The following is an 18778-nucleotide window of genomic DNA, read 5'->3' as shown; positions in this document are numbered from 1 at the left end:
AGGGATCGTCCCTCTTCACTGCTGGGTCAATTGAATTCGTTCCCTGCGAGTTCCTCCTGTGGCTAAGTAGAATAGTACATCTTAGACTACTTCCCTTCGAAGACGGAACCAAAGAGGCTCTTCCGTCCAATTCTAAAGGTAACAAGAAATAGATGTGGCAGATCTTCCCTATTTTCTGATTAATCAAGGTTTCTTGGACTAGGAATTGAATCACCTGTGCCTCTGATATTCAGGAAAGAGTGATGTGTCCTCCTTTTATGTTGCGTGGCTGGCCCCCACCATGCTTGGAAAAATCTATGTCATCGACTCAATAATGTCCCAACAAATAAACAAAGGACCAACCCACCTCAAGGTAGCTGAGGATGCAGTATTTCTGGGCTCCATCCAGCCCGCAGGTAGAAGAAGCCGTGAGCTGTGCGCTGCGACCCACCAGGAGATCGCCAGTGGTAGGACGACAGGCGCTCCTGTGGCATTTATCTTGGGCTTTCGTGAAACTGAGCAACCCTTGAACATAACAGACACAGCTACTTAGAAGGCAGTCTAAGGGTAGCAGAAGGCTTAAAGAAGCAACTGGTTAAGTTGGGAAGTTAATAGCCCATTTATTTTTAAAGCCAGTTTTCTTGATCATTAAGACCATCTACTTGTGGATGCTGTTGGTGCCCTTGGCCTAATGGAAATCTCTCAGCCTGGGAGGTGATACCTTCTGTGTTCATGTCCCCACCTGGGCCAGACCATAGCCAGTGACTGATGGGGACACAGTTCAAAAGGCTGTGGCACCATTACATCAGCCTGGGATCAACTGTGTGGTGCAATTTATGCTCAGAACATTTTGGATGGGGGGGGGGGGGGAGATTGAAGCCAGACTCTAGCTGGGACCACATCCTGTCTCCACTCTCCTTACTTTCTTACTGCTCAGAGCCCTCCCTCAATAACACAAATCCATGCATCAGGCTCTGCATCTAGGAAGCCTGATCCAAGATAGCCCCATATACTAGAAATTCTCTGTGTCATCTTAGGGCAAATAACAAAGACTAATGCACAGACCTGAGGAAAGAAAATCTCAATGTGGCCTCTTCTACCTATTGTTCTAACCAGTACAAACTCAACTGGGGAATTTAAGAAATCCTTGGGAAATAATTTTCTCTTAAAACACATAGATTCAATTGACCTCCTTTAAAACCTGGATTGTTGGGTTCAGATTCACCACAGAACAGATCGTGCCCCCTCGGGAGTCCCAGACCCACACAAATATGCCCAAGTCATTCTGAGGTGCAAAGGCAGGTCCATGGAGAAAGGTTAGCCTTTCAAGTAACTGGAAATCCATAGACAAAAAAATGAACTATAACCGAAACCTCACACCTTATACAAATATTAACACAAAATGGGTCATGGACTTCAATGTAAAATATAAAACTGTAAAGCTATAAAACTCTTATAACACACAGGAGAAAGTCTTTGAGACTTTGGACGGGGTGAAGAATTTCAGGATTGACAACAAGAGCATGATCCATAAAAGGGAAAAATTGGTAAATTGGACCTCATCAAAATTAAAACCTTGTGAATTACACTGAGTGGAAAAAACCCAATCTTTGTTTAAAAATTTTTAATGTTTTATTTATTTTTGAGAGAGAGAGGGAGAGAGACAAAGACACAGAGAGACAGAGTGCAAGCAGAGGAGAGTGCAAACAGAGAGAGAGGGAGACACAGAATCTGAAATCACAGAGCCCGATGCGGGGCTCAAATTCATGGACCACAAGATCATGACTTGAGCTTAAGTCAGATGCTTAGCCAACTGAGCCACCCAGGAGCCCAGAAAAAAATCAATCTTAAATGGTTATACACTACATGACCCCATTTCTTGAATGACAAAATTTTAGAAATGGAGAAGAGATTTGTGGCTGTCAGGGATTAGGAGGTAGGGATGAAAGTGTGGATATAAAAGGGTAGTAGTAGGGCTCCTGGAGGGTAATGGAGCTGTTCAGGATCTTAATTTTGATGATGACCATATGAATAAAATTGTATAGAATTAAATACACACACACACACACACACACACACACACACATGTGCATGTAAAACTGGTGCAATCCGAAGAAGGTCAAGGACTATAACAATGTCAGTTTCCTGATTGGGATACTACACTATTGTCATGCAAGATGTTACCATCCAGGGAAACTGGGTGAAAGGTATATGGGAATCTCTCTGTATTATTTCCTACAACTACATGAGAACCTGTGGTAATCTCAAAAAGTGAACAACCCAAATATTCCTCTGTCCCTTCAAAATTACCCCATCGGCCTCTAGATGGTGAACCAAGTAAATCCCCCACCAACATCACACACACACACACACACACACACACACACACACACACACACACACAGCCCGCTCTACCTGTTCTTATATACTTTACCCTTGAGACATGAAGACTTATGCCAAGCACAGCGGATTCCAGCAGACAGGAGTGAGGGGGATGGGCAGAAGATGGAAAATTACTCCCAACTGTGGAAGAAGCTTGTTTTTCTCCAGCTTTCTCAATTGTAAAACTCTAAGAATTTTTTGTGGTCTTCTTTCACATTTAATGGATCTCTTTCCTTCAGCGTGCCCTCCAAAACCATAAGCCACTGAAAAGTAATGTTTTTTCTCTTATGTGCACAGTCCCCACGTGAACTATTCTATTCATCTGGTCATTTTGTGATTATCATCAGGCATTAACAGATCATAGCTCTACAGCTAAGAATATGATACGTAATGTCTCCTTCTACGCAGGTTGCCAAATACCTGTTTGGACAAGGAATTTTCGGTCTTCACTCTCATTGCAAAATTACCATCATTCCAGAACAAAGGGACAGCTCTGCTTTCTCCTTGAAGACAGATATGTGATGAAAGTGAGCTCCATCTACACTTTCATTTCATTGTATAATAAATGGTCCTAGTTGCTTAACATGGATTTTTCCTTTTATTCACCCAACAATCCAAGCCCAGATCTCCTTTTATTTCCTAGACTTGACCTGTAAGATAAATAACTAATCAGAAGTTTGGGCTCCTGTAGGCGGAGGCTTTTTAAAACAAGTCAGGTATAAAAATCTCTACTAATGCTATGTGTGGATTAGCTAAGACTTCCCTTCCAGGGATTTATTCTTCTAGACAAGTTCCATCCTGAATTCTTTTATTGGAGTTGCTGCCTTAGAGATCTAACATGTTTTTATAACCCGACTTGGCCTAACTTGTTTTGATCAGATGTGTACTTTTCAGAAATAAAAGTATCCCAGGACTTAGGGAAATTGAACTATTATTCATGTAATTTTCTAAATGCAAATATGAATTTCCGGGCTCAAATACTTGGCCCAAAGTGGCTGGAAACATAAGCAGTTAAAGCTTCATGCCTGAACACAGATAGCCTTAGCAGTACCCTTCCTGGGTTGAAGTTTTCAACTGCCAGATTATCACATCAGCAACAAGTTGGAATTGGTTCAGAAAATAAAGATGCTTGTGTCTTTAGAGAATCAATGCATTCTTCAAAGACGACATACAACTTGAAGATATGATTTTAGTAAACACCAACTCAGGAGACCTGGTCATTTAAAGAAAAGGTACAGCAAATGTTCTGTAAAGTGAGGGATCACTTTGTAGAAATAACCATGATTATATAATCTCTAACTTGGCATATCGTTCTCATGTTCTTAAACACAGGAGATGTTTTCATAGACTTTAGAGATCACTTCAGAGTTCTAGAGGCTGTAAACACACATATATACACACATGCACAAACACACATTATTTATTAAGGGCAAGAAAACTTACAAAGAATGAATGTTAGATAAGGTTTGTACTTCGTGTCCAGTTCCCAAAACCTGGGGCCAATGCACATTTTAGGATTCTCTTCCCTAACCTTCCTTAGTCAGAATGCAAGACAAAGTGTTTCAATAGGCTCCAGTTTTCATATAAATGTCTATGGTTGAACTACAAACCAGAAAATGTTCAACCGATGATATGGGATTAACCATATATGGTAATATATTATGGTAACCATGATGTGGTAGTTTGACCATAGGCGACCCTAGAGATTTGGGCTAGACCAGAGTAAGTTTACATTTAGAAACTCAGGATCTACTGCAGTGAGGACTTTGTTCTGCCCAGGTGAATTTAGTTTTGAAGCTCTTTCATCCTGAGAGAAGGGTCTCCTGAATGAGGAGGCAATCTCTGAGCCACTGTGCAGTGGTTTAGAATTTTGGCAAAACGTGAGGAAGTTATCCTAATGGAGATTCAGCGATTCTCAGTAGCTGCTTCTGATTTTGAACACTAGTTTAGTTCCAAAGAGAGCATCCGAGGCAGATATAGATTGCAACAACTCTTCTCTGGCCATCTGAGGCCAGATCTAAGCTTCATTGTCCTGGGGGACGCAGTGTCACCAGTCTCTGCTCCCGCTGGCTTGCGGCTCACCTCTCGGTGGCAGAGAATTTTCAGCAGAGAACAAATGAGCATTTCCTATTTCGAGGTATTCTTCTTTCGTCCATCACCAGCAAATCTAAAGGGGAGATTGCCTCAGGGCTTGGGAATTGCAAAATTAGAAAAATGAGATTCTTAAAGTTTGCTGCCATGAAAAAACTCAGCATGAATCTTTGAAGAGAAGATTCTAAGCAATTTAGTTAGTACTCAGGAACCAGAAGCAGGGCGGTTATTGAAAAGTCAGGATCAAAGAGAGTAATTGTTGGAAACATCCTCTCGATGACTAATGTAAATTATTCTCAGCTTATTAAAGACAGCAGACGCATGGAGGTTTAGCAAAGAGCCGCTGCTTAGTCAGAGGGAATTTTGCCTGTAAATTCTTCACAAGCAATCGTGTCTTGTTACTGGGACAAGTGCTACATTCAAAACAGATTTATGCTTAAAAATTAAAATGCATTGGGGCACCTGGGTGGCTCAGTCGGTGGAGCATCAACTTCGGCTCAGCTCATGATCTCGTGGTTTATGGGTTCGAGCCCCGTGTCAGACTCTGTGCTGACAGCTCAGAGCCTGGAGCCTGCTTTGGATTCTGTGTCTCCCTCTCTCTCTGCCCCTCCCCAACTCACACTCTCAGTGTCTCTCTCCCTCTTAAAAATAAACATTAAAAAAAATTAAAAAGAAATTAAAATGCATTATGTTTTTAAATTAAGAATCTGAAACCATGTCTACTTTCTTTAGTAAATTTACTTAATTATCTGCTGATAATACTATATTCCACGAAAGAGGATCGAAACAGCTATGTGTGGATAGTAAACATGTGGGAGTTGACATGTCTAGTCGCTTGACACAATGATACGGCACAAAAACCATGAAAATATATAGTAGTACAGAAAAAAGAGGTGGATAGGTTTTAAAATATTTTTACTGAATATTTTAGAGCAATTCAATACAAGCGGAAAATGGATTTTGACGACTAATACTCACCAAGGTGTAAAAGAAAGGTCAGTGGCAATTGCATCCTTCTGTCAGGAAATGATTAAATTCAATTTTTCTAGGTAAAAAAAAAAAAAAAAGGAGGTGAAAGTCAGCCACTGATAGAATAATTGCCATCGATTTTCAACAATTTGAAAATTTGTCTGATGATTCTTGAGTAAGAAGACACAAAGTATCTACAGTGCCCAATTCCTTCAAAATAAGAGTGTATATAAAATTTTTACCAATATTTGCCATTTTTTGAAATCAGAGAATGCAATAGTTTGTACGTAATAATGTGAAACAAATATAATTTCCTGTGCATATTTTAACTTTATTTATTTATTTATTTATTTATTTATTTATTTTTAAGTAGGTTCCACCCCCAGCATGGAGCCCAGTGTGGGGCCCGAACTCACGAGATCAAGACCGGAGCTGAGATCAAGTGCCAGACGCTTAACCAACGGAGCCACCTAGGTGCCTCCTGCAAATTTTTATTTTAATCGATGTTTGTCCTCTTATTATTTAGAAAAAATGTTTCATTATGCAATTAGTCTGTAGTCATTATTGAAGAAATAGAAAAATCAGACATGGCAAAGTGAAGGAATTATTATCTGTGGTTAATATCTTGGTATACATTCTTCCATACTGTTCCCCTTGCATAAAAGTATTTCTCAGAAATGATATCATACTGTATGCTTGTTTTAATCAATGCATCCCAGACATCTCTCTGTACCAACAAATACAATTTTACATCAGTAATATTCAACCTAGTGAGGGACATCAGGATCACCTGGGGGCTTCCACAGACCAAATTTGTGTCCCCCTTTGGAGATTCCTTCTAGATAGAGGGCCCCCCAAGTCATTGTGTGGGGAAGCCTAATATCGATAGGAGTATATATGCCCCTTAGGGGTTGGGTGGAAAGAAGGTAAAATACTCTTTCGCACCAGTATCTTAAATTATCTGCATTTGAATGCAGGGACTAGAATTTATTTAATAAATACCCTATTGGTTGATGTGTACATTGTTTTTAATATTTTCCTGTAGTAAATAATTTTGCTAACTCTTTCTTCACATCCTTAATTATTCCCCAGGATAAATTAAATGGGGTGGAAATAATGGCTCAAAGAGCATGTGTGTGTTTGGGTGTCTGAGTGTATACAAACATATGCGTGCATATAAAGAGTACATATATATGCATATATGCATACCGTGTGTGTGTGTGTGTGTGTAAAGCTGTCGATGTTACTGCCATGTGCAAATTTCATCCCAATGTACACACTTACCAGCAGCCTATGAGAACAGCTGCTGACTTGAGCCCTTTCCAACACTGAGTATTAGGAATTTTTAAAGCTTTGTCAATTTAAAGAACAAAAACTTATATCTCATCATCATTATTATTTATTTAAATTCATGTGAGTTATCATATAGTGTAGTATTGATTTCAGGAATAGAACCCAGTGATTCATCACTTACATATAAACACCCAGTGTTCATCCTGACAAGTGCCCTCCTTAATGCCCATCACCCACTTAGCCCATCCCCGCACCCACCTCCCCTCCAGCAACCTCAGTTGGTATTTAAGAGTCTCTTATGATTTGCCTCCTTGTTTTTAATCTTATTTTTCCTTCCCTTCCCCTATGTTCGTCTGTTTTGTTTCTTAAATTCCACATGAGTGAAATCGTACCTGTCTTACTCTCACTGACTTATATTGCTTAGCATAATACACTCTAGTTCCATCCCCATTGTTGCACATGACAAGATTCCATTCTTTTTGATGGCCAAGTAATGTCCGTTGTGTGTGTATACACACACACACACACACACACACACACACACACACACACACACATCTTATCCATTCATCAGTCCTCATTATTATTTTAATGCTTTTATTTGGATAGTAGTGAGTACAAAAATGCTTTTCCATGTATTTACAGGTGAGAATTATTTTTGCCATTCAATCCTTCGAGGCTTTTCCTAGTGAATCCTGTGTTTTCCTCCCTCCTCCATGCTCCGAGTTCCTCTAATCTGACGTGCCTGGCACTCTACTGGCACATCACCTCTCTCTGAACCCTCTTCTCATGCTGTTTCCTCTGCCTTGAATGCCACTCTCCTAAACTCAAACACCATCCTCCTTATGAAGTCTTTTTTTTTTTAAATGCCTGATCTTAGGTGAATTTCGTTCTGCAATCCAAGTTCTTAGCGCACTCAGCCTGGGCTATAACGGGACGCCCAACATCACAACGAAATGACTCGCTGAGAAGCAGTGGGCCCCCTGCAGCATCTCGAACTGAAAATGAGCTCTCTTTCTCTCTCTTATAAAAGTCTGCAGTTTTGGGCTGATGACTGTATACAGAACCTTGTTAAGACCCACAGGAGAATCCAGAATGGAACCTTCAGAAAGTCCATTCTGTACGGGTCACCTGAGCACTTTTTCTAGGTGGCGCTTTCTTGTCGCCTTTTCCACAGTCAGAGCATGTGGCTTTGGTCATTCACTCGGCTACACTTTGCACAAGACCTACAATTCAGGGCTTGAGATGGTCTGGCCTCTGGGTTGAAGGCAATCGAAGAAGTTACACTGGCAAGATCATGGGCATCCCTGTTTCTCTCCAGCAGGGACCATTCCCAGGGCATATTCCAAACTGAAAGACTGTTTCCAACTACAGACCATGGGCAAAAATCTCCTTCCTTTGGGGAAGGTGGGAGGGACGTAGACTGCACAATTCTAAGGACCCAGGTGTAGAGAGAAAGAGGCAGAACTACCATGCTGATCACAGAACAAAAGATTGCATGAAAGGAGTGCCTTTTTCAGGGCATTTGGGGGGACAAACTTTCTTAGTATCACAGTTCATCACATTTCTGTGATGAAAATAGACTTCTGGGAATTTTCTCAGTTCTAGAATTATCTTCAAGCTACAGCAAAGATCATGATACAAGACAGTGAGTTTCCCAGCACGCATCAGCCGAGTTCAAGAGTGACTTGCCCTGAAAAAAAGGAAGTGGGGGGTACGCCTGGGTGGCTCAGTCGGTTAAGCATCCAACTCTTGAACTGGCTCATGATCTCGGCTCATGATCTAGGGGTTCATGAGATCGAGCCCTGCGTCGGGATCTGTGCTGACAGCATGGAGCCTGCTTGGCATCCTCTCTCTCCCCCTCTCTCCCTGTCCCCCACTCACACGCTCACCCTCCCTCCCTCTCTTTCTCTCTCTCTCTCTAAATATTAAAAAAAAAAAAAGAGAAGGAGAGCACTAGAAGAGGAACCCAAACTAGACTAGAATAGATACTTCTCTTAGTAATAATAGATACTCTTACTAATACTAGCTCAAGGAGTAGCACCAGTTTCTCAGTGAAGGCATGAATGACACAATCATTGAACTTCTCGATAATTCCCCTGTGGGCTGAGCACCGTCACAGCCCTGGTGGCACCTTAGAAGCACCTGGGAAGGTTTTTTTTTTTTCATGACTCCTCTTTATTTATTTTTTTTTAACGTTTTATTTATTTTTGAGACAGAGAGAGACAGAGCATGAACGGGGAAGGGGCAGAGAGAGAGGGAGACACAGAATCAGAAGCAGGCTCCAGGCTCCGAGCCATCAGCCCAGAGCCTGACGCGGGGCTCGAACTCACGGACCGCGAGATCGTGACCTGAGCCGAAGTCGGACGCTTAACCGACTGAGCCACCCAGGCGCCCCTCAAGACTCCTCTTTAAAAATATTTGCTTATAGGGGCACCTGAGTGGCTCAGTCAGTTAGGCATCCGACTTCAGCTCAGGTCATGATCTCACGGTTCACGAGTTTGAGCTCCGCAGCGGGCTCTGTGCTGACAGCTCAGAGCCTGGAGCCTGTTTCAGATTCTGTGTCTCCCTCTCTCTCTCTGCCCCTCCCCCATTCATGCTCTCTCTCTGTCTCAAAAATAAATAAACATTAAAAAAATTTTTTAAAATATTTTCTTATTTTATGATATAATCCACGTAACACAAAATTCACCGTGTTAATCATTGTAAAGTACATAGGAAATACATTCACACTGTTGCCCAACCAAGCTCCAGAATTCTCTTCATCTTGCAAAACTGAAACTCTCTATCCGTTAAACACTTTGTCAATCTCCGGTCCCCCCAGCCCCCGGCAACCACCCATCTACGTTCTGCCTCTCTCTGAACTGGACTACCCCAGGCACCTCATATAAGTAGATTATACAGTACTTGTCATTTTGTGACTGGCTTGCTTCACTTAGTATAATGTTTTCAAGTTCATCGTGCTACAGCATGCCAGAATTACCTTAAAATTTTTTTTTAATGTTTATTTTTGAGAGAGAGAGAGACAGAATGTGAGAGGAGAGGGGCAGAGAGAGAGGGAGACACAGAATCTGAAGCAGGCTCCAGGCTCCGAGCTGTCAGCACAGAGCCCGATGTGGGGCTCAAACCCACGAACTGCGAGATCATGACCTGAGCTGAAGTCGGCTGCTTAACCGACTGAGCCACCCAGGCACCCCCCTTTCTTTTTAAGGCCAAATATTTCATTGTATATACCTGGGGAGATTTTTAAACTGCCAACGTTCAGGCCCAATTCAGACCAATTCAATTAGAATGGCTGGAATTAGAATGGCTGGGGTGGCACTCAGGTGCCAGTGTTTATGATGCTGCCCAGGGGATTTTTAACTTTTATTTATTTATTTTGATGGGGGGTGGGTGGTCAGAGACAGGGAGAGAGAGAATCCCAAGCAGGCTCTGCACTGTTAGCATGGAGCCTGACACGGGGCTTGAACTCACGACCTGTGAGATCACGACCTGAAACCAAGAGTCAGGCTTAACTGCCTGAGCCATCCAGGTGCCCAACCCCCAGAGGATTCTAATATGTAGCCAGGGTTGAGAGCCACTGATGGCTGGTGAACACCTAAAACTCACTAACTTGCCCACATACCTGCCCTCCTGCTGGATTCTGTCCTAAAGGAAGGGCATACTCAATGGTTCCCAAACTTTGCTGCCCATTAGAATCACCTGACGAGCTTTAAAACTCCAGCTTTAAAACATTTTCCACCAATCAAATCAGAATATCTGGGGGTGGGGTCCCAGCAACAATTTTTTTTTTTTAAAGATTCTAGGTGATTCCAACGTGCAGCGAAGTTTGGGAGTCCCTGGCGTTACCATGGCCCAACTTGCTTAGCCAGAAACGTGAGGGTCATCCTCAATTCCTCCCGGTCACATTTTCAAATATACATCCGATCCCGTCTCCTTAAACGGTAGTTCTCAAAGTGTGGTCTGTGGACTTAACAAGGTGACCAATTCATCCCAGTTTGCCTGGGACGTTTCCGGTTTTAGCACTGAAACTTCTGAGGTCCTTGGAATGCCCTTTAGTTCTGGGCACATTCAAATGTTGGTCACCCTACTGGCTCAGCAGCATCGGTGTCACCTGGGAAATACTCAGAAATGCAAATGATCAGGATCCTGCACAGGACCCATGGATGCAGAAAGTCTAGGGATGGGGCCCAGCACTCTGCTCTAAGGAGCCCTCCAGAGGAGTCTGGTGTATGTCCCAGTTCCTCAGGAACTCTGGGGCGACATTCTGAAGGACAGAGATGGTGCTGTTCCCGGGGATGGCTGTCACACTTCACAAGAACCTACCCTGTGGCACGTGCATTCTTAGCTGTCTGTGTGGTCTGGGTGGCCCCCTACCAAAGGCACTGCAGGCCCAGGCTGTGGTATTGGGGGCACAGAGCAGGTGGGTGGGGGCACCCTTCACTGAGCTGTGTGTCAGCTAGACCGGGCCAGTCTGTGCATGCTCTTATTTTTTTTTTTTTAAACGTTTATTTTTTTGGGGACAGAGAGAGAGCATGAACGGGGGAGGGTCAGAGAGAGAGGGAGACACAGAATCTGAAACAGGCTCCAGGCTCTGAGCTGTCAGCACAGAGCCCGACGCGGGGCTCAAACTCACGGACCGTGAGATCATGACCTGAGCCGAAGTTGGACGCTCAACCAACTGAGCCACCCAGGCGCCCCTGAATGCTCTTCTTAGAGCTTGGTCAGTGAAGGCCTTTTTCTGGCTCTCAATATCCAAGAAAGATTTTTCCATTAGAATAGAAGCTTCTTATATTGTTAATGAGCTTCCAGACAGGAAACAAAAAAAAAAAAAGTTTTCTTTCTTTCCTATAGGAGGTCTCTCCTATGAAAGTCCTCATCTGTCTGAGTGTGTGTGTGCGTGTGTGTGGGGGGGGATTCTAACCTCCACGGCTGTTGTGATCTCTTGTAAGGCATAAAGTATATTTACTCTCTATTTTGGGGGGACACCTGTACTAAGATGACTCACATATCATAAAATTCACCCTTCCAGTGGCTTCTAGTTTTTCACAGAGTTGTGTAACCATCACCACTAGCTAACTTTAGGACATCTTCCCTATCCCAGGAAGAAACCCACACTCTTTGGTAGATATCCCCACCCCTGTCCACCTCTCCCCGAAGCCCCAGGGAACTATTAATCTACTTTCTTTCGGTGGATTTGCCCATTCTAGATACTTTATGTAAATGAAATCATGCAATATGCGGTCTTTTGCGACTGGCTTCTCTCATTTAGAATAATATTTTCTTTCTTTTTTTTTTAAGTGTACATGAATTTTTATTGTTGGAATATTTCTAACATTAAAAAATTGGATAAACCTATGTAACCCCAAAAGAACACTAGTTAAATAATTTATGATACATTACTATAATAGAATACTATGCAGACTTTTTTTCCCGTATGTATTTTAAAAATCTAGCATAATATTTTCAAGGTATATCCTTTATTGTAGCTGGGATCAGTACTGCAATTCCTTTTTTATTCCTGAATAATATTCCGGTATATGGAGATGCCATTTTGTTTATCTGCTCATCAATTCATGGACATTTTTTCCTACTTTTTGGCTATTATGAATATCGTTGCCATGAAAGCTTATCTACAAGTTTTTGTATGGATGTATGTATTTTCATTTCTCTTGGGTAAATGCGTAACCATAGAAAAACATACTGTTTTCTTTTTTCTTTCCTTTTCTTTCTTTTGTAGGCTTCATGCCCAGTGCAGACTCCAATGTGGGGCTTGAACTCACAACCCTGAGATTAAGAGTCAGACTCTTAACTGACTGAGCTACCTGGGCACCCCAAGCATTCTGTTTTCTTAAACAAATTTTATGACCTTGTCTAAACCTTCCTAGTAGATTGTAAACACTTGAAGGCAAACTTTCATCTTCTTGTCCCCAGAAGTACATAGAAAAGTATCAAAAGCATTTGTTGAATCGAATTCATTGCAGCTTGCACTGGTGTTGAAATACATCCCTGTCTGACCTTGACTTTAACTGCATGTGTAGCATATTGTAGCTTGCTTTTTATTGCTGGATCTTCCACCACCTTCACCTCATCTGTCCTGACCTGAAGGCCTTGACTGTGCCCTGGAGGGGCCCGTCCCTGCTGGGGCTGCTTTGGCCTTGGTTTCGTAATCCTCATGTCAATTCCCAATCCTGGGTGTTCGCCGGGGCTCAGCTTTCTCCTGCTTCTTTCCCCACAGCCTTATTCTGTGGCTTCTAGTTCCTGACTTTTTCCCCATTTCCACATTTCTTTGCTTTCCAGAGCCCCAGCGTGAATCTAGGGGTGTCTTTAAACCTGAAGAGTTAAATATTGTGATAGGAGGCACCTGGGAGACAAATAGGGCTATAGGTGTAATCACTCCTCCGCACTCCTAAGTTTGTTGTCATGTCACAGCTGGAAGAAACTCTAAGGGAGCTCATCCATTCTCGGTCCTTGTCTCCATTTAGAACTGATCTAGAACGATGCTTAGGGAAACAATCCTGAATCATACCCTGTGAAGGTTTTACAGCTTTCAGGTCAGAAGAGCTGGCCTGGGGCCGAAGCATTCACACATGGGATTCTACAGGGCACAGAGGCATGATGGGTAGAAAATGAGCTGGAGTCCCCAGCTTTCTTTCCTCCACCCAAGTGGTGGCAACACTGGGGTTTCAAATCCTTTGATCCAGCTATCTCTGAAATCCGTGAGGCACGGGCAATGAAGAGGTGAATTAGTTCTGGTTAATTTAGGCTACTAAAATTATTCTCCCTGAAGTGTCCAATAAAATGTGGTAAAGGGTGACTGAAATCATCCTTCATTTTCTTACTTCCCTATGTCACTTTGCAAGTGGGTTCTTGGCATCCTGTTACCAGTTAATTCCTTCTATCTCCCCTCACTCAATTCTACCTCCTGAAATAGAATCCCCTTCCTTCTCAGTGAAGGTGGATTATGGCTGATCCCTGTAATTATACTGGAAATGCCCGTATCAGCTTTCCTACTTGTCATCCATGCAATGGTTCTCAAAGTGTTCCTTTGCTCCACAGAGAACACCAAGTCTGGGGACAGTTGTGGCTGTCACATAGAGGAGGTGGGTCTACTGACATCTAGTGGGAAGACCAGGGATGCTCTAAAGAGTTTCCTACAATGCACAGAGCAGCCCCATCCCCTTAAGGAAGAATTACCAACAGTGCCCTTAGCCGGGGCCTTGTCACCCCGCATTCCATTTCCATAAGTTGCACGGCTCTGGTCTTGCTCCCAGTTTTCTGCTCCCCACTTTAGAATATCTAAGTCCCAAACTTGAGGGGTATTGGAGTATACAGTCTGGAGACATTTACAAATTCTGCTTTCTGAAATCGCCCAGTCACTGTAAAACCCACGTCTACACGTACAACACATGTTTATGTTCAGCGGTCACCTTCTCTACACCCTCCTTCACCAGGCTTGCCATCTAATTAGTGCTGCTTTTCTGGCTGGTGTGCCAGGACTGAACGTTGCAAAGCTTCACAGGGGCTACCTGAAAACATTTTCTTGCTAAACCCATTGGTGAGCTTACGTGGCATTTGTAAAAGGAACTGGGATGAATAAGCAGAGTATCACCCCTCATTTGGACAAGGAGCATGAAAATACACTTACAAAGGCGGTGATTGCATTTTGGTAATTGTTTCATAGACGTTGCTACAGGATAGTGGCCTTAAACCTTACCCAGTATCGCAATCAACAGTCAAGGATGTGAAACTGACAGTAACTAATTTCCCAGCACTGCTGATCGATTTTAATTTACTGACCACGAACATTACCTCATCTGTCCTCACCTGCAGGCTGTGCTCAAGCCGACATCTTGTCAAAGAGTTTCTTATTTTGTCGTCAAAATGTGGAGGAAACAGATGAAGACATGAGAGAGATTTACTGTCAAGCTTCCCCACACGGTGCTCGACCCACACGTGCAGCCAGTTCTGGTAAACAGCCCGCCTGTAGCCTTCCTTCTGCAAATTGTACAGTAATCTCCAACACTGGGGGACATTATAATCTTTATATTGATATCAGCCCTTAATTATTTTTCTGGCACACTTCGAATGGGTTATTTTACACACTTACACATGACCGTTCTCATAGAAATTTTACACGTAACTTTCCCTCATCCATCGAGTTCGTGCTTTCTTTTCCCCCCACGTCACATCAGGAATCATTAGAGATTTCAACTGTGTCGCCTAAATTGCATCGCAGTGAGGAACTCAGAACGCGAAGCGAGAAAGCTCTCCCTTTCCGTGCCAGCAGACCCCAGGTTTTCCCTTAACGCTTCCGATTTATACACACCTAAGATATTAACAGTATATTTTGAAGATATGGGTGGCTCCTTAGAATTGGAACTTGCCCCCCATTGTCACAAGTTACGGCACCGTGATAAAACAGGTATTCGCCTAATACACAATTTAAATTGTGCTGCTGAACATTACATCCATGGAAGCTTCCCCCAAGGAGCAGAAAAGCTCAAGTCACCGGCTGCACTGTGCACGAAGCACCACTTTTTCCCATTGGATATTGTATTGTGTATACATGTCTTCTGTATAAACGTTACCTGATTATTTATCGTTCATGTGAAAGTAATGATAATCACTCTCTGATATATGCTCTATGCTGGCTCCCCACGTACCCAACAAATTCTGAATTTGCTGATTCCTTCACTTAATCCAAAATACCCAAAAAACACCAAGTTGTCAGTGAGACAGAAGGCGAGACTTACCGGGATTTGTGAGGCTGTGTTGAGAGGCCCAGGCAACACACGGGGCGTGTAAAGGCACACCTGAAAGTGAGAGTCAATTTAAGCAGAAAACGTCTCCCCCGAGGCACCTGTGGGGAGGGAAGAAAAGATGAGAGGTATTCTAGAACCTGCCATAAAAGGGAGTTGAGAAGTTACTTGCCTTAGGTTTTGACTTACACATGCGCACACACGTGCGCACACACGCACACGTGCGCGCGCGTGCACGCACACACACACACACACACACACACACACACACACCTTGTGTACAGAGGGAATGAGTTTGCTTGTGCCAGAATTTTGAAAACAGTGACCCGGGAGTTATGTGGATCAGGGTTAGCGGCAATAAACTGCAACATTTCTGCCAAATTTGTAACTAAGTTCCAGGCTCCCCTTAGCGCCTCCCACAGTGTGAAATTAAGGAGAAACAGACAATCAAAGGCAGGTGCCCCACTCTCTCCAGCAATGGCTTGCCTGTGAGAGCAGCTCTAAATTCCTTTAGACGAAAGCTGTGGGCATATTCAAGCCCGTTTCACTTACTACTCACAATCATAATGCTTTACAAAGCGGATCTCAGCCTGGAAGAGAGTGGCTGATAAATGCAGACGTTTTTATTATTCACTAACTTGTATAGTCTGTTGCCTGCACATCCGACTTTGCCTTCAGACCCCAGGACTCTGGTGGTCTGGAGAGGAGAATCCATGTCTGATAAAACTTACAGAGAAAGAGCGAGCAACGGTCCGTGGAATATTTTGTCTCCCTCAATATAAGTAGTAAGCTTATTCCTCCAGAAATGCAATCTGTGGACAAAATTGACTAGCGTGTTTCACTGATTTATATTATTGACATTCGTCAAAGAGAAACCATGGCTCTTAAAACCATGGATTTAAAAACCCAGGAGGCTAGATCATGGCTGGGCCAGTAATTGCTGCCCACGACACAATGTGTGTTCTCTGTCAGGGTGGAAAAGGTCAGTCTTTCACGATTCACTCAGCCTTGGAAATCTCTCTGCTTTACCTTTCCCCAGACACTTTGGTAGCGCATGCTCTAATCTGGAAGTTCTGGAAATGCTACCAAGTACCTCCCAGGTTGGGAGAGCTGGGCTTTTATTAATTCGGTATTTGATTGGATGTGAATATATGTCATTAAGCACACAATGTTTATATCTTCATATACCAAAGAGATAAACAGAAAAAATTCCTCTCTTCTATCTTCCCCTTAAATGTAGGGGTTTCCTCTGAGCTCTATCACCTGCACAATCTCTGTGTATATTCCTCAGGCAAACTCATTCCGATAGCTTAATGGCTTAAAACCTCTTCGCTCTGTATCTCCAACCCCACATTATTCCTGACCGTTGGCTCCATGCTTCCAACCGCCTGCTGACCGCTCTCCCTGGGTGACTCACCAGGACCTCAAACATGACGCTCACCGTTCACGGTTGACGTCTCCTGTTATTCAAACCTTTCCATCTTCCTCATTTTCGTAACTTCTCCATTAATGGCATCTTTCTCGGGTCTCTTTGTTCAAGCCAAGCCTCAGCTGTGCTTAATCTCTCCCTCTCCCATTGCCCTGAGACAGGAAATCAGAATCTCTGAGCCTGGCCTCCCTACACTTACTTGATGGGGTCCAGTGACAAAGAGGGAAGTCTGCTGCTACTTCCCCCGGAAGTTCCCGTGGTTTTCCCCTCAGCATAGACGTGGCTGGTGGTCAGGGCAGTATTATCAACTTCCCTCAGGCCTCGGTTTTGCTGGGCTGGGACACCGTCATGTCCTTTCAGAGGGCACATGCGGGGCTCAGACTGGATCTCAGAGCATCATCAATGGGAAGACTTAAAAGCTCAGTCCTCCCAGGGCTTCCTTCCTGTTCGGGTCTATTCGGAACAGCCCCTGTTTCCCACCGTTCAGTCCCCCCTGGATTGTCATTCAGCAGGTCATACGTTCCACTGGTTTTACTAAGATCTTCTCAAGTACGGTGCAGGGGGACGGGGGTGCTGGGGGGAAGAAGGCTAAATACTACTGACTGAACTATTTCATTTTGCTTGGGAAGACCATATTTAACTTAGTATTTCGTGGCCAGGTCTGGATGACCAAAACAAAGTTATGTCTACCTCAGTGACTCAACATAGAACACACTGTAAAACATTACATTTTCGGTTTGACTCTTAACTTCGCTCTTCCCGGGATGAGACTCTGCAAATAATTTTATGAAGGAACTCCCCCAGTTTCCAAATGCCGATAAGTCAGCTGTTTTACTCCGCTTCTTTTTTCTTCTATAGCCTCCATCAGCGGCTTCGTTGGGGCTGTCATCATTTCTGACAGTCTCTGTGGCCTAAGTTTTATCCTTGCTTCTTCCTCACTGTCACCAGAGAACACAGATTTATACTTGTCGCATCTTTGCTTACAAACGTAAGCTGGCTTCCTTTCACTTAACAGGATCCGAGCTTCTTAGCGTGGTGGAACAAAATGGATTTACAGCCTGGCCCCAACGCCACTTTCCACACCGCCTGCGCCAGAGCTAGGCTGTACATGTTTTTTTTTTTTTTTTTTAATTTTAAAAAATGTTTATCTTTGAGAGAGAGAGAGACAGAGCATGAGTGGGGGAGGGGCAGAGAGAGAGGCAGACCCAGAACCCGAAGCAGGCTCCAGGCTCTGAGCCATCAGCACAGAGCCCGATGCGGGGCTCAAACCCACAAACCGTGAGATCACGAGCTGAGCCGAAGTCAGACACTCAATCGACTGAGCCACCCAGGCGCCCCGGTATTCGTTTCTGTATACGATATTGACTAGTGAAGGAATAGATTGAACATTCTTCAAACATTAATTTTATAGACCTTTAAGCACTTTTAGAAGCGTTTTGCCAAAGTTTCTTATCTGTTGTTTAATCCTGTGTATTTATTGCTATATTTTAAATTGTTGTTAGGGTCGCTTCAGTTGGTTGAACGTCCAACTCTTGATTTCAGCTCAGGTCATGATCTCACGGGTTCGTGGGTTCAAGCCCTATACTCTGCACAAAGAGTATGAAACCTGCTTGGGATTCTGTCTCTCCCTCTCTCTCTCTGCTCTTCCCCTGCTCTCTCTCAAAATAAATAAACTTAAAATAAATAAATAAATTGATGCCATTTGCTTTTAATATGTTCCCTAGAGGCCAGATTATTTGTTCACTTCTGACGTCCTGGAAAGCAAATCCTAGAAGACTAGAATCACATCTTTTCCATTTCAGGACTAAGCACAGAGGAAGCTTTTGTAGTCAGGATCTGCTGAATTGACTTGGCTCGTGTCTTGCTATAAACC

General features: G+C 43.3%; 1 protein-coding gene across 6 annotated transcripts in view; it reads right to left on the bottom strand.

Moving 5' to 3' along the window:
• Positions 1-17248, bottom strand: part of LAMB4 (laminin subunit beta 4) — a 112733-nt gene extending 95485 nt beyond the window's left edge. The window contains exons 1-5 of one of the 6 annotated variants that reach the window (XM_045052248.1): positions 16918-17248; positions 15471-15577; positions 14542-14739; positions 5431-5497; positions 347-504 (exon numbers count right to left, since the gene is read on the bottom strand). In XM_045052248.1, coding sequence (XP_044908183.1) covers positions 347-504; positions 5431-5464 — 192 coding nt within the window. In that variant the 5' untranslated portion in view covers positions 5465-5497; positions 14542-14739; positions 15471-15577; positions 16918-17248. Of the gene's footprint in view, positions 1-346; positions 505-5430; positions 5498-14526; positions 14740-15470; positions 15578-16917 lie in introns of all 6 variants that reach the window. The other 5 variants (XM_045052249.1, XM_023250243.2, XM_045052250.1 and 2 more) reach the window with 5 other exon arrangements.
• Between the last annotated feature and the right edge of the window lie 1530 nt (positions 17249-18778).

The sequence above is a fragment of the Felis catus genome, chromosome A2, assembly GCF_018350175.1.
Source record: "Felis catus isolate Fca126 chromosome A2, F.catus_Fca126_mat1.0, whole genome shotgun sequence".
In the NCBI taxonomy this organism is placed as follows: Eukaryota; Metazoa; Chordata; class Mammalia; order Carnivora; family Felidae; genus Felis; species Felis catus.
Note: the sequence above shows the minus strand (reverse complement) of the source record. Positions and strands in the feature narration are given on the sequence as shown.